The 16506-nt window shown below is 44.7% G+C and overlaps 1 protein-coding gene across 3 annotated transcripts in view; it reads left to right on the forward strand.

Annotated features, from left to right (window-relative positions):
• aco1 (aconitase 1, soluble) overlaps positions 1-16506 on the forward strand; it is a 71732-nt gene that overhangs the window by 45470 nt on the left and 9756 nt on the right. For all 3 annotated transcript variants that reach the window (XM_080188410.1, XM_080188409.1, XM_080188411.1), the window contains exons 10-17: positions 1022-1138; positions 4787-4946; positions 6597-6732; positions 7658-7742; positions 8670-8826; positions 10158-10282; positions 12152-12256; positions 15039-15181. In XM_080188410.1, the coding sequence (XP_080044536.1) occupies positions 1022-1138; positions 4787-4946; positions 6597-6732; positions 7658-7742; positions 8670-8826; positions 10158-10282; positions 12152-12256; positions 15039-15181 (1028 nt within the window). The remainder of the gene's footprint in view (positions 1-1021; positions 1139-4786; positions 4947-6596; positions 6733-7657; positions 7743-8669; positions 8827-10157; positions 10283-12151; positions 12257-15038; positions 15182-16506) is intronic.

The following is a 16506-nucleotide window of genomic DNA, read 5'->3' on the forward strand; positions in this document are numbered from 1 at the left end:
TCGGTACGTGACCTCAGACTTTTGTATCTTTTTCCTGACGGAAGAAGGTGGAAGAGAGAATATCCGGAGTACGGGGGGTCCTTAATTCTGTTGGCTGCTTTTCCGAGGCAGTGGAAAGTGTAGACAGAGTCAGTGGAGGGGAGACTGGTTTGCGTGATGGATTGGGCTACGTTCACGACCTTTTGTAGTTTCTTGCAGTTTTGGGCAGAGCAGAAGCCATACCAAGCTGTGATATAACCAGAAAGATTAACTCCAGTAAATATCCTTGAAAGTACCGCAGACGCATTGAAAATTAAATGGATTCATTTAATGATGCCACCTAAGTTGTGTTACTTAAAAGAGCAGAGAATATTGGTATATATTGGCAGCACAGTGGTTAGCACTGCTGCCTCACAGTGCCGAGGATCCAGATTCAATTCCAACCTTGGGTGACTGTGTGGAGTTTGCATGTTCTCCCCGTCTCTGTGTGGGTTTCCGCAGGGTGCTCCGGTTTCCCCCCTCACCCTAAAGATGTGTCAGTTAGGTTGATTTTGCCATGCAAAATTGCTCCTTAGTGTCAGGGGGACTAGAAGGGTAAATATGTGGGGTTTACAGGGATAGGGCCTGGGTGGGATTGCGGTCAGTACAGTCTCGATGGGCCAAATTGCCGCCTCCTGCACTACATGGATTCTATGATTCTAAATCATGTAGACTATTGTAATGGATTCTGTGCATACGGTTTTAAATGTGAAAAAAGTTTTCAGATATTGGTATGTATTAAATGCACCTGCCACTATATTTTCTAAAATAAATGTTTTGAGTTCAGACATGCTGATTTTATGTAGTTTGTATTCTGTCCTTGGCCAGAATTCTCTAACCTTGCCTACGGCTGGGATTCTCCAGTTCTGCTGCTGTGAATGGAGTTTTGGCTGAACACCAAGTTCTCCATTCTCGCTGGCAAGCGGTGGTAGGGTGAACGAGACCTGAGGATTCCGGCTCTTGTGTTTTCTCAGACTGAAGTGTTTTTTTTTGTTTGGCATAGATTGTGGAACTAGATCTCAGCACTGTGGTATCGTGCTGCAGCGGACCCAAGCGACCTCAGGACAAAGTGGCCATATCCAATATGAAGCAAGACTTTGAAAATTGTTTGAGTGCAAAGGTGAGCTACATGTATGCTGTCTGGAACCAAAAGAGAAAATGCTGGAAAATCTCAGCACGTCTGGAGAGAAAAGAGCTGACGTTTTGAGTCCTGATGGCCCTTTGTCAAAGCTAAAAGGCATAGAAAGTGGGAGGTACTTATGCTCCAGGGTGAGGGAATGATAGATCAGTCATAGCCACAGAAACAAGGGGAAAGGCTGTTGGTGGCAGCCCATAGAGAGAATAAAAGGTGTGAATGGCCAAACGGCAGAGAAACTGGAGGGTAAACTGTGACAGATGAAGATGTGGAGGGGAGGAGGGGGGGAATGGGTGGGAGAGAGGTAAAACTGAGAAAAAGGAGGAAAGGGGAAGCAAAGGGCGGGGGGATAAAGTGGGGAGAAAGATTGGGGGTGGGAAGAAAAATAAAGAAAGACAATAAAGAAATATAAAGTAGAGAACGGTTAAAAATGAAATGAAAACAAAAGGTTTGGGGTGGGGTAGAGCGAATCATCTGAAGTTGTTGAATTTGATGTTGAGACTGGAAGGCTGCAATGTGCCTAGCAGCAAGACGACATGCTGTTCCTCCAGCTTGCATTGAGCTTCACTGCATCGTTGCAGCAGGATGTGGAGATGCCGGCGTTGGACTGGAGTAAATACAGTAAGAAGTCTCACAACACCAGGTTAAAGTCCAACCAGTTTATTTGAGAGTAAACCCACAAGCTTTCGGAAATAGTGTTCCTTCGTCAGGCGTGTGGAAGGTTCTGATCAGAGAAAGGCCATATAAAGGCACACGCTGTTTACAGAATACCGATTAGAATGCAAGTCTTTGCGGCTAACCATCTCTTTAACCTATGCTAATGCTATCTCTGCTCACGTTTTCTGCATCTTTATAGCATAGCCGGAGTGTGGTGAGTAGAGGATTTTCATGGTAACTTCGTTGCAAAGTTAATGTAAGCCTACTTGTGGGAGTTTTGATAGATTCAGTGTTAAACTTCTTTGAAATAGTGCTGTGGGATCTTTTACACCGCTCTGAGGTGAGGGCCTCGGTCGAACGTCTCAATCAAAAATCAGCACCTTCGTCCGTGCAGCCCTCCGCGAGTGCCTTGAATGTCGGTCTAAATTATGTGGTCTAGACTCTGGAGTAAGACTTTGGGAAACTGATGCAGGTTCCCGCGGAGTCCTGCTCATCAGTGTACTCCAATCCCTGAGAGTTTATCTGATCATCTATCATGATGATGTTTGGGGGATCTTGCTGTGCCCACATTATCCATGGTGTTTCATAGACTGTGCTTTTTTCAGACCATATCTTGAATACTGTGCCCGCGTTAGGTGTGTGTAAACAAGGAACATTTAAACATTTGAACTGTTTTTGAGTAGGGCAATCTGGCTGATCCTGTATCAGAGATCTGAGTTATGTGAAAAACTGGAGCAGCTTGAGATTTTGAACCCTGGAGAGGAAGCATCTCAGTTGCAATCTTCAGTTTTTAAGATGGCTTTGGGTATGAAACAGGTAAACACAGAATATTACTTTAAACCGTCAAGGCTGAACTAGGAGACCCAATTTATAAAATCCCTACAGAAGAGGGGGAGGCCATTCGGCCCATTGGGTATGTGCCGACTATGACCTCGTTCAGGCTGTATTCCTGTAACCCCACATATTTACTCTGCTAATCCCCCGACACTCGGGGGCAATTTAGCATGGCCTATCCACCTAACCCACATGTCTTTTGGGCTGTGGGAGGAAACCAGAGCCCCCGGAGGAAACCCATGTAGACAAAGGGAGAATGTGCGAACTCCACATAGGCAGCGACCGAGGCCAGAATTGAACCTGGTTTCCTGGCGCCATGAGGCAGCAGTGCTAACCACTGTGCCGCTGCCAATTTCAAACTGGTTAACGTTAATTTTGGGACTAACGTGAAGAGACTCATCTTTAACCAAGATGATCAACATGTGGAATAAACCTCCAGTTAGAGTGGATGAGGCCATATCCTGGAATAACTTAAACAGTTGGTGGTTATAATGAGGTGGGGGGAGGTGGAGGAATGTTCTAGAATCTGGATGATGAATGAAGATGGGTTGAACTGATTTTCTCGTTGGCTGTTGCCTTGCGGACTTGTAACTGCTACAGTTTTGAAGAACAGGACTATTTAAGATGAAGCACTGGTGGAAGTATATAGCTGAATGATAGAGCCCCCTTTTGAAGTTGGGCACTTGTTTCCCCCCCACCCCTTAAGGTTTAGTGGCCTGCGGACCTCCCCATGCCTAGCTGTCCCCAAAGCCTTCCCTAACCTACCCACTCTGGGACCCTTTGAACCTACCAGGGCCTTCTGTGACCAGACTCATTCCTTAATCTCAGGTGCCCTCCTGCATTTCTTCTTCAGCCCACTGCAGCACTGTAGAGATTGGTCACCAGCTCACTAAGATACGATCTCCTCCTGAGTGAGGGCCCAAGTGCAGCCACTTAATGGTCATTTGATGAAGAGATGGCTGCGGAAGCACTTGGAGTTGGCAGGGATCTCCTTGGATGGTGAGAAATGAGATCCTGTCAACCAAACCATTCCAATCTCTGAATAATTGTTGAATTTATGTGACTATTTTCAAGAAGGGACTGGGTTGCTAATTTTGGTGAAAGTTTTGCACACCACTTGGAAAATATTTTGAAAATTCCTAAGGCTGTTTGTAAATTAAGTCCCATCCTAAAAGAAACAATGTCCCTTGTTTTAATATTTGTGTGGAACCGATGATACATTTTGCTGGTTGTGGTAGGTGCATGTTACTACCTGGATGGCAATCATCAGACTTTTAGTAGAATCAATGAAATGCTTCCTCATGGGAAAAGAAGTTTAAAAGTTTATTAGTTATAATTAAGGCTTACATTAACACTGCAATGAAGTTACTGTGAAATTCCCCTAATCGCCACAGTCCAACATCTGTTCAAGTCAATGCACCTAACCAGCGTGTCTTTTGGACTATGGGAGGAAACTGGAGCAACCAGAGGAAATCCACACAGACACATGGAGAACATGTGAAGTCCACACAGACAGTGAACCAAGGCAGGAATTGAACCCGGGTCCCTGGCACTGTGAAGCAGCAGTGCTCACCACTGTGCAACCAAAGTGGCCCTCATTGGCAACACAGTGGCACAATGGTTAGTACTGCTGCCTCACAGTGCCAGGGACCCAGGTTCAATTCCGGCTTGGGTCACTGTCTGTGCGGAGTTTGCACTTTTGCCCTGTATCTGTGTGCGTTTCTTACGGGTGCTCTGGTTTCTTCCCACGGTCCAAAGGGATTGGCCATACTAAATTGCCCCTTAGTGTCAAGACGATTAGCAGGGTAAATGTGTAGGGTTACAGGAAGTGGGCAAGGGTGGAATTGAGGTAGACTTGATGAGCCGAATGGCCTCCTTCTGTACCATAGGGATTCTATGACTCTATGAAAGTGGAGGATGAAAATAACGAAAGGAATGAAAGTTACATCAGTTTCTTTTCGAGCAATTTCAGATGAGCGCGGAGGGACATCATGATTGCTACAAGTGCTGAATCTTTCCATTTTGCTCAGAATTTAACCAGTAGGGTTGTAGTAAAATGTCGGATAATGGAAGATGAAGGATTAACTATCCGGGAAATAGGTTTTCTGAAGATTTTTCTCTTTCTGACTTTGCCCCTTTTAGCAAGGATTTAAAGGTTTTCAGATTCCATCAGTCCGTCAAGGTGACAAAGTGAAGTTTAAATACGATGAGCAGGATTATGAGCTGTGCCATGGTTCAGTGGTAATTGCTGCCATCACCAGCTGTACAAACACCAGCAATCCATCTGTAATGTTAGGAGCAGGTATGTTACCTACTGTTACACTCAGCTGCCTACCTATAGGTGCCTGAAATTTGGGTTTTCATGTTGAATTTTGATTGAGAATTTTGAAATAGTTCCCATTTACAGGAATCATTTATGTTCTGGTTAAGGAGCTGATGCATCTTTCAGATATTGTGTCTGCTATATGTATCTTAATAGGATCTTTTAAATCACCCACGAGTGCAAAGTATTTTATCACGGAACAATTGTGTTTGATCAGAATGCAAGTTGTGCATTTGCTCTGGTTGATCAGGGCAGTGGTATTTCACGACAAAATAGAATGGATTTTTCTAGCTGTCCTTTATAGACCTATTAATAATAACGTGGGTTAAGTGGTAATTATTTGTCTTAATTTTGGTGGCACAATGGCTATTGCTGCTGCCTCACAGTGCCAAGGACCTGGGTTCAATTCCAGCCTCAGGTGACTGTGTGGAGTTTGCATGTTCTCCCCATGTCTGTGTGGGTTTCCTCCAGGTGCTCCGGTTTCCTCCCACACTTGAAAGATATGTAGGTTAGGTGGATTGGCCATGCTAAATTGCCCCATAATGTCAGGAAGACTAGCTAGGGGAAATATGTGGAGTTACAGGGATAGGGCCAGGATGAGATTATTGTCGATGCAGATTCAATGGGCCAAATCTCCGCTGCCTCCACTGTAGGGATTCTATGACTGTGATTCTAACCAAATGGGTAACACTCTTTTTAATAAAGGGTGGCACGGCGCAGTGGTTAACACTGCTGCCTCACAGCACCAAGGACCCGGATTCAATTCCAGCCTTGGGTCACTGTCTCTGTGGAGTTTGCACTTTATCCATGTGTCTGCGTGGGTTTCCTCCGGGTGCTCCGGCTTCCTCCCACATTCCAAAGATGTGCGGGCTAGGTTGATTTGGCCATGCTAAATTGACCCTCGTGTCAGGGGGATTAGCAGAGTAAATATGTGGGCTTACAGGAATAGGGCCTGGGTGGGATTGTGGTCAGTACAGACTTGATGGGCTTCTATACTGGAGGGTTCTATGATGAACTTCCAAGGCTGCTTCACTTGGCAAAGCCTTTTTTATATCATTTGATGGTGACTAATATTTTTCAGTCAGGAATGTGAACCTTCTTTCATGATTTATACATGTATGAATTCTGGGTTCTTGCAACACAGAGGAGGCCATTCAGCCCGTGATGCCGGTGCCCACTTTTTGAAAGAGCTGTCCATTTTCATCTGACCAGCCCACCTTTTTCCCCACAACCCGGCAAGTTATAATCCTTCATGAGTGCATGTCCAGTTGCCTTGAAAAGATCTCATGGTATCTGATTCTACCACCTTGCTGATCTGAAAATGGTGTGGGTGCTGTAAAGAAAAAACACCTCCGTTTGAGGAGACTGCTTTTCTAAAAATTCTTTCATGGGACATGGGCTGGCCTAGTTGCCTCCGTGAGTCCATGTGCTGTGGGTTGACCCACAATGCTGTTGGGGAAAGAATTCTAGGATTTTGACCCAATGATTGCGAAGGAACGGCTGATATATTTCTATGTCACAATGGCTAGTATAAGGAATATTGAGAAGCCACTCATTGCTTTGTACTTGGCTGTCACAGAGCTTCATTCAGGGAACACATTTAATACCTTTTTCTTCTGTACTCTGCAGGGTTGTTGGCGAAGAAAGCAGTAGAAGCTGGGCTCGATGTTAAACCCTATGTCAAAACCAGCTTATCTCCAGGAAGTGGTGTAGTTACCTACTACTTAAAAGCAAGTGGAGTCATGCCCTATCTCTCCAAGCTCGGGTTAGTCCAGAAATTTTCCATAGTTTATATTGGCTGCCTTGCTCTGTGCTGGGGTTCTGTACAGCGACTGATTTTCTCATTTAATGCTGTACACAAAGTAGTCATCTTTCAACTTTCTTTAATACTTGTTTAAAACTCATGTGTCCCCAGGAAGTGCTGTTATGATGTGAAAGAGCTATTATTTGTGACAGAAACAATGCATTTCTTGCCTTGGTTTGTGCTTGGCTATCTTAAAATACAGTCACTGCACATTGGGAGATTATGTTTTAAACAAAAAGAGCTGCAGTTCAGAACCCTGCTTATTTTAATACACGTGTTGGAAGGTTGTTTTATTCCTGTTTTCAATCTGTAGACTTGTGCGGAGGAGCTATGCCAAGTTTAATCAAACATGCACAAAAAGATTTATTCAGTTTAAACGTATGGTGGAATGCTTCTAATTACGAAAAATCCAAAAGAGTCGACAGTGGACATTGGTTTAAATGGCCGGACCTGTTGTTTGAGTTGAGCTGAAGAAGGTGGTTGAGCTGTCCGGAGTATAGTGAGATGTCTCACAACACCAGCTTAAAATCCAGCAAGTTTATTTGGAATCACAAGCTTTCAGAGCGCTGTTCCTTTGTCAGGTGAGTCAGAAACAGTGCTCCAAAATCTTGTGATTCCAAATAAACCTGTTGGACTTTAACAGAGTGTTGTGAGACTTCCCACTCTGCCCACTCCAGTCCAACACCAGCATCTCCACATCATGCATGCAATAGATTGTGTAACTCCCCTAAGTCAGAAAGCTTGAGATCGTGAAAGGAACTTTACAGCTCCAAGTTCAACACAAGTTGCCATGTTTTTCCCCCATATTGGAAGATACGGGATAGAGTGGGATTCGCACACATCTAGTTACTTGAGATTTCAGTAGTTTTGTTCTTGTGCACTGTAGGTTTGATGTCGTTGGCTATGGGTGTATGACGTGCATTGGTAACAGTGGTCCTCTCCCAGAGCCTGTGGTGGAAGCCATTAATAAGGTAAAGTGCTATTAATACCCGAATAGACCTTGCACTCTCTTCTTGAGTATGTGTGCTGGAGTTCGAAATGTAGAACCGAACTGTCCTTGATAGCTTTGACACTTAGTTGCTACCGGAAGATTCATGCATTATGATCCTTTTGAAGGGAGAAACTGTGATGAGTTACCATCTATAAGACACATTGCGGCAACTCAAGGGTTCTTGCAAACTCTCAACATCTACCACATAGAAAAACCAGGGCAGCAGGCGCGTGCAAGGTTCGCTTATGCCACACAGCATCCTGACTTGGAAATATAACTCTGTTCCTTTACTGATGCTAGGTCGGTATACTGGAACTCCCTAACAACGCTGTGGCTGTTCTTGGACGTCTGGACTGCAGCGGTTCAAGAAGGAGGCTCACCGCCATCCTCTCAAGGGCAGATAGGGACGGGCAATAAGTGCCCGTTGCTATGCCTTACTTCCCATGAATCATTTAAAAAAAAACTTAAAGCATAGGCTGATTAGGCCGCAAGTTTGAACTTTTTCCTGAGATCCACTGTTCAGGAAGAAAGGAAGTTTAGCTTGCAGTTATTTTCAGGGAGCTCAAAATCCAGCAAAAAATACTTGCTCATAGTTGGGGAGATGGGGGGGGGATCAGGACATTGAATTTGATGATCAGACACATTCAAAATAAATGGTGGTGCAAGCCCGAAGGGCCTACTCCTGCTTCTAGTTTCTATGTTTCTGTGATCATGGATGCAGGAAGGTGGGGTTAGATAGGGTATCTGGTTGTCCTTGGGCTAGCATGGGTAAGATGGGTCGAACAGTTGCCTCCTGTGCTGCAGCTTTTCTTTGGTTCTAACACACTTAGTCCAAAGGAGAATTTGAATGAAAATAAATGCTTGCCAGCATCAGGCAATGTAAGTGATGCAATGCTTGTTTGTTCAGAGTGACCTTGTTGCAGTCGGAGTATTGTCTGGGAATAGAAACTTTGAAGGTCGTGTACATCCCAACACGCGGGCAAACTACTTGGCTTCACCACCACTGGTTATTGCATATGCCATCGCTGGGAGTATCCGTATCAATTTCGAAGTGGAACCATTGGGTAAGCACATCCTTTGCATTATTTCAGCTTTGAATTGTGAAAGAAGGGTTTCCAGAACAAGTACAAACACAATTTAATTTTAGTTTGTTCTGAGGCTTTGTTGAACATTTTGGTAGACCTGTCAGTTTCTGTCCTGTACAACAGTAGAAAACCTGGTTCATGGCTTGAAGACTTTGGACATTCCATTGCTATTGTTCTTTACATAGAATCATAGAAACCCTACAGCACAGAGAGTCCATTTGGCCCATTGAGTCTGCATTGACCACAATCCCACCCAAGCCCTACCCCCATATCCCTACATGTTTACCCACTAATCCCTCTAACCTACGCATCTGAAGACACTAAGGGCAATTTTAGCATAACCTAATCCGCACATCTTTGGACTGTGGGAGAAAACCAGAGCACCCGGAGGAAACCCACCCAGACGCGGGGGAGAACGTGCAAAGTCCGTACAGACAGTGACCCTGGCCAGGAATTGAACTCGGGTCCCTTGAGCTGTGAAGCAGCAATGCTAACCACTGTGCCACCATGCCGCCCTTGTTTCGTTTCTATTATGTTCAAGGATTAAAATCTTTGGGTGAAATTTTTCCATTTCTCTGCAGAGTGTTGTGGCGGACAAGAGCAGAAGTCTTGGAGCCGCTAGCTCCAGTGGCGTGTTTCTCTGCTTTACCTTTATCCCGATAGAAGCAAGTTCCAGACGGCAAGTCCCACAACATTGAACCGGCTGGCAACTTAAGTTTTTTTTTAAGATTGGGCTGCCTTTTTTAAAACAAAATATGCAGCCTCTCCCGCCCCATTCCCATTCCCCGCGGGCAGTGCTGGGGACAGTGGAGGAGCAGTAGTAATTCACGGCACACCAATGTGAATGGATATAACTGTGGGGTGGTGGTGGGAAGAGGGGAGAGATTGATTACCAGGGTTATTGGGCCTGGTGATTATCTTTAAATTCATTTTAATGGGGTTCCCAACGTCAAACATGTGAACCTGTGACTCTGAACTCTTGAGCGCTATCACTGAGCCACAACTGACACTGAAGGGCCTGTCCCTGTGCTGTACTTTCCTTTGTTCTTTGACACAGGAACAGCAGCAGTTCAGTGGAGCAGGGTAGATAAACCTGTTGTAGTTTAGACATTTTTAAGCAACTGTGAAAAGTACAAATCAAGTTCGCACATGAATAACCTGGACCTTTTGTTTGATATAAATGTTCATTTTAAGAGCAAGCTACCTGAGTATGACCAAGTTGTGATTAGTTTTTTTCCTTCTCCTGAATGTTGTGCCGTTCAGTGCAATTTCATACTTACAGCTGGCCCTTCCTGCTTTACGCTTTTCAGGTGTCACTGCGGAGGGAAAAGAAATCTTTCTGAGGGACATTTGGCCAACCAGGGAAGAACTGCAAGAAATTGAGAGAAAGTTTGTTATTCCTGCCATGTTCAAGGAGGTTTATGAGAAAATTGAGGTAAACAAGGTGGACTTGGGGAAATTCAAAGCCTAGCTAATGTTAAACCAGCAATAGGCAATCTCGGCTCGTGAGTGGGCTGCATCGGTGATCCCCCCTTCATCTCGGGGGGCTGCAAGATTGTAATCGGGCTTGTTCACTAACCATCATCCCATGAATAAGGTTAAATGCATTTAATACGTGCTAAATATTTCATGAGTTACATAAAATGCTTAATTGTTTATATGTTAATAGAATTGTCATCAATGCAAAATGGTAAAAACAAAAGAAATATTTAAACCTTGGATGCAGAGGGAGTGCATGTCTCTCATAGTCAATGCTGAGAGTGATTAACACATACCTTGTTTCACATGCTCTGCTTTGCATACATGTCAGTTTCGTCATACCAGTAGGAAAGAAACCAAGCAGCTGGAAACTAACGGAATCTGGCAAACCTGCGCATGGGCAACAGGCATCAAAATATCTCGCAGGTCGCACTTCATAGAAATAGAATAATAGAAACCTTACGGTGCAGAAAGAGGCCATTTGGCCCATTGAGTCTGTACCGACCACAATCCCACCCAGGCCCTACCCCCATATCCCTACATATTTTACCTGCTAATCCCTCTAACCCATGCATCTCCGTACACTAAGGAGCAATTTTAGCATGGCCAATCAACCTAACCTGCACGTCTTCGGACTGTTAGAGGAAACCGGAGCACCCGGAGGAAACCCGCGCAGTCACAAGGAAAATGTACAAACTCCACACAGACATTGACCCAAGCTGGGAATGGAACCCAGGTCCCTGGAGCTGAGAAGCAGCAGTGCTAACCACTGTGCTACCATGCGTCCCTTCAAACCCTGATGGACTGCATACAACCCATAGACTGCAGGTTGCCCACTGCTGTTTTAAACTATTGCAGTGGTATCTGTGGGAAGCCTTAATACTGAATTGTAAACATAAAAACATAGAAGATGGGAGCAGGAGGAGGCCATTTGGCCCTTCGAGCCTGCTGTGTCATTCATTGCGATCACGGCTGATCTTCCAACTCGATAACCTAATCCTGCTTTCTCCCCATAACCTTTGATCCCATTCGCCCCAAGTGCAATATCCAGACACCTCTTGAATACATTCAATGTTTTGGCATCAACTACTTCCTGTGGTAATGAATTCCACAGGCTCACCACTCTTTGGGTGAAGAAATGTCTCCTCATCTCCATCCTAAATGATCTGCCCTGAATCCTCAGACTGTGACCCCTGGTTCTGGACTCCCCCCACCATTGGGAACATCCTCCCTGAACCTACCCTGTCTAGTCCTGTTAGAATTTTATCAGCCTCTATCCCGCCATCCCCAGAATCAGCCTGGTAAACCTTCGCTGCACTCCCTCGAGAGCAAGGACATCCTTCCATAGAAAAGGAGGCCTAAACTGCACACAATACTCTGGGTGTGGCTTCATCAAGGCCCTGAATAGTTGCAACAACACATCCCTGTTCCTCTACCCGAAACACCTTGCAATGGAGGCCACCATGCCGTTTGGCTCCTTTACTGCCTGCTGCACCTGCATGCTTACCTTCAGTGACTGGTGCACAAGGATGCCCAGGTCCCACTGCACACTCCCCTCTCCCAATTTACAGCCATCCGGGTAGTAATCTGCCTCTTGTTTTTTTTTTAACCAATATTTAAGTATGACATTTTGAGCCACTGTCAAAATTTAGTTCAAAGCATGTCTGTTTAGCAGACGTGGCCTGTTGTATATAGTATTCAGTGCAAGTTTTAGCACAATCATTGGTGTGCACGTCACCACCAAGTTGCCCTTCAGTAAATTAGAGATTCAGAAGTTATAGACGCGAACCATAATATTTATTTTTTTTCATGTGTTTTCTCACAGAAAGGAAATGAATGCTGGAATTCTCTGAATGCTCCTAGTGACAAACTCTACACTTGGGATCCCAAGTCAACGTATATTAAGTCTCCGCCATTTTTTGAAAATCTGGTATGAACGTGTGTTGGTGTTTTCTATGTCTGGGATGGGAGGGTTGGGGAGTTGTAATATTTTTGATGCAGTCCACTTCGATATTTAAATCATTAATCCTCAAAGCGCTAAAAATTGCGAGGAATTCCATTTGCTTGAAACAGAGTGGTAGATACTCTAACGAAAGTGCTTGCATTTTTATAGCACCCTCCTCAGTCTCAGCTGGTGAAGCGTTTTGGAGCCAATGAAGATATTTTGAAGACTACTCACGGTTGTAATGTAGGAAATGGGATAGCCAATTTGCTCTCAGCAAAGGCTCTCGAGCAGGAAAGTGCTAGATACTTTTTAGTGATTTTGGGTTGAGGGATAAATATTGGCCAGAAAACTGGGAGAACTCCCCCTGTTCTTCTTCAAGGTAGCCCTGTGGGAGCATTTCCATCCACCTGAGAGGACAGATGGAGTCCCCTGTTTAACATCGCATCTGAAAGATGGCAACTTTGGGCACAGTAACACAGTGGTTAGCACTGCTGCCTTGCAGCGCCAAGGACCTGAGTTTGATTCCTGGCTTAAGTGACCTGTCTGTGCGGAGTTTGCACATTCTTCCCGTGTCTGCATGGGTTTCCTCAGGGGGTGCTCTGGTTTCCTACCACAGTCCAAAGATGTGCGGGTTAGGTGGATTGACCGTGCTAAATTGCCCCTTAGTGTCAGGGGGATTAGCTAGGGTAAATGCATGGGGTTAAGGGGATAGGACCTGGGTGGAATTGTGGTTGCTGCAGACTTGATGGCCAAATGGCCTCCTTCTGTACTGCAGGGATTCTCTTATTCTAACTCTGACAGTGTGGCACTCCCACAGCACCACGTGGGAGTGTCAGCCCAGACGGTTGGCCTCAAGTCTCTGGAGTGAGGCTTGAACCCACTGCCATTTGCCTCCCAGGTGAGAGTGATGCATACTGAGCCCTGACTAACAATGTGGTAGAGATGGCTGAGCTTTAGCCTATCGGCTTTGAATACTTCCCTGGCTTGTGTTTGCATTCCACTCTGGACAGTTACCCAGATCAGATTCTGATCAATTAAAGCTATTCATGGCTTATTGATACACCGCAGCATTTTGTGAATGTAATCAAAAGCATTAACAAATGAACATAATTTCTGGAAACTTCTAAAGCGGCTTGAGTGGAATATAAACACTAGCAAAGATTGAGTTGAATGGCATGGCTGTGTGCTGTGTACCCGTGCAATTCATCTCTGACTGACCATTCATCTCTGATTTTGGTATCGAAGGGCAAAATGGGTGGACAGGTTGTCCTCATAAGACAATGCATTTCAAAGTAATTTATTGTTTTTTGAAGTATTTTCAAACGGTTTATGTTTTAAGGTGCATGAAAAGGCAGGAGATGAGGCCTTTATTCCTTTCGAATGAGGTTGTTCAGGCAGGGCAGCAGCAAAGGCGATGTCAAGAAGCATCTCTTCACATGGAGTGTTGTGGAAATCTGGAACTCTGTCCCCAGAAGGATGTTGAGACTGAGGGATGAATTGAACATTTCAAAACTGGGATTGATAAGATATTTTGTTTGACAAGGGTACTGAGGATTACAGAACTAGGTTGGATATCAGCCGTGCCCTCGTTGAATAGTAGAACAGGTGGGAGGGGTTGAATGGCCACCTTCCTAATAATCCTCAAATTCCAGACAAGTGAAGAACTTGCAAGAATTCATGGTTCTCATTGTATCCAGCTGCCACTCTTGGAAGCCTGAATTTATGGATGTCAAATGAGGAGAAGTTGAAGCCTGGCTGAGATTGTCCACACCTTCAGCTGATTCCCTAGGTTTAATCTCAGTACTTGCTGCTCAGTGTTATTCCCTGAAATCTGAACTTCTCCATTTCCAGCCCCTTGCACACCTATAGTTTTCATTGCACGGCCTTTAGCAGCCATGCGTTCAGTGGGGAGGCGATGGCCTAGTGGTATTATCATTATAATATTTATTCAGAAATTCAACTAATGTTCTGGGGACACGAGTTCGAATCCCGCCATGGGATTCTCCACAACGCTTCTGAAGTCGATGACAATCTCCTTGTTTTTGTTGACATTGAGGAGGAGATTATTGTTGCTGCACCAGTTCACCAGATTCTCCGTCTCGTCATTGTTTGAGATCCGACTCACTACGGTGGCGTCGTCAGCAAACTTGAAAATCAAATTGGAGGGGAATTTGGCCACACGGTCATAGGTGTATAAGGAGTATAGTAGGGGGCTGAGAACACAGCCTTGTGAGGCACCGGTGTTGAGGATGACTGTGGAGGAGGTGGTGTTGCCTATCCTTACTGATTGTGGTCTATGAGTTAGGAAGTTCAGGATCCAGTTGCAGAGGGAGGTGCTGAGGCCCAGGCCACGGAGTTTGGAGATGAGTTTCGTGGGAATAATAGTGTTGAAGGCTGAGCTGTAGTCAACAATTAGGAGTTGATTTGCAACAGAAGAAAACGCAATGAGAAAGTCCTTTTTCACAACGGTGAGTGGTTAGTCTGGAATGCACGTTCTGGAAGTGTGGTGGAGACAGGCTCATTTGAGGCATTCCAGAGGGCATTAGATGATTAGTTGAACAAACAGTGAGCAGGAGTACAAGGAAAAGACACTAGGTCATGATGTTTGTTTGGACAGTGGGTGCAGACACAGTGGACCAGATGGCTGCCTCCTGTACTGTAACAATTCTGTAATCTGTTTATAGTAATTATCAGTCAGTCTGGAGGATGATTACTACATTGTACAAAAAGTGTAAATTTTTTTTAAGAACCGATTTTTTTTGTGCAGACTATAGATCTTCAGACTCCTGAATCTATCGAAAATGCCTTTGTTCTTCTGAACTTGGGTGATTCGGTGACAACTGACCATATCTCTCCAGCAGGGAACATTGCAAGAAACAGCCCAGCTGCACGGTATTTAACTGATCGAGGGTGAGTGTAAGTCTTAATGGTTTTTATTCACGTCCAAATTTTCACTGTGTCCTGCACAGATTTACTGCAAATCGTTTATAATTGGAACACTGATGACGGGACCAGGACGGCATGGTGGCACAGTGGGTTAGCACTGCTGCCTCACAGCGCCAGGGACGTGGATTCAATTCCGGCCTTAGGTCACTGTCTGTGTGGAGTTTGCACATTCTCCTCATGTCTGCATGGGTTTCCTCCCTGTGCTCTGGTTTCCTCCCACAGTCCAAAGATGTGCAGGTTAGGTTGATTGGCCGTGATAAATTGCCCCTTTGTGTCCAAGATGTGTAGATTAGGGGGATTAGCGGGATAAATATGTGAGGCTATAGGGATAGGGGTTGGGTGAATTTATTGTCAGTGCAAACTCAATGGGCCAAATGGCCACCTCCTGCATTGTAGGGATTCTGTTCTGTTCTAACAAATTTGCAATCTGTGCAAACCACTATTGTGCTTTTAGCAAGAAATAAAGCCTCTTTATTTGCAGTTTAATTTTGGTTTCCTGGCCTAAGGAAGGATGCACTTGGCTTTTGAAGAGGGTGCAATGAAGGTTTACTCTTTCCTGGGATGAAAGGATTAATTCTGAAAAGAGAGATTGAATAGAATGGAAGTTAGAAGAATGCAGGATGATTTCATTGCAATATGAAGTTTGTTGAAGGTTAGGCAGGATAGATGCTGAGAGGCTGTTTGTTCTGGCTAGAGAGCCTAGCTTTAGGGCAGGGGTTTCCAAACTGAGGTCCATGGACCTCAAGGATTCTACAAAGTCTTTCCAGGGGATCCAAGAATGTGTGGGTTAGGTGGATTAATCATGGTAAATAGCTAATCCACCTAAAGGCATTAGATGATTATTTGAAAAGAAAGTGTTCCGGGGGAAAAGACACTAGGTCGTGATGCTTGTTTGGAGAGCGGGAGCAGACATGATGGACCAAATGACCTCCTCCTCTATTCTAACACATCTGTGATTTGTTTATAGTTATGACCAGTCAATCTAGAGGGTGATTACCACATTAAGGGTTATGGGAGGAGTAATGTGAGGAGGTCATGGAGCTGGCAAATGTATTTGTGACTGTGTGCCTCTATATAATTCCTAATAAATGCATAGATACAGCTAGAAAAGGCTTGTTTACATTTGATTCTGGGTTCACACTTGTTTCACTGCAAAAAGTACACTGACATTATGAGAATATTTGGGGTTTGCTGAGGCTCTTTGGGAGGTCATTTAGGGTTCTACACCTGGAAAATATGGGGAAATCCTGATTAGGGGGTTGTGGTCTCAAGATAAAGGATCAAGTCTT

This window comes from Carcharhinus amblyrhynchos, chromosome 5 (assembly GCF_965287045.1).
Source record: "Carcharhinus amblyrhynchos chromosome 5, sCarAmb.v2.hapA, whole genome shotgun sequence".
NCBI classification, from domain to species: Eukaryota; Metazoa; Chordata; class Chondrichthyes; order Carcharhiniformes; family Carcharhinidae; genus Carcharhinus; species Carcharhinus amblyrhynchos.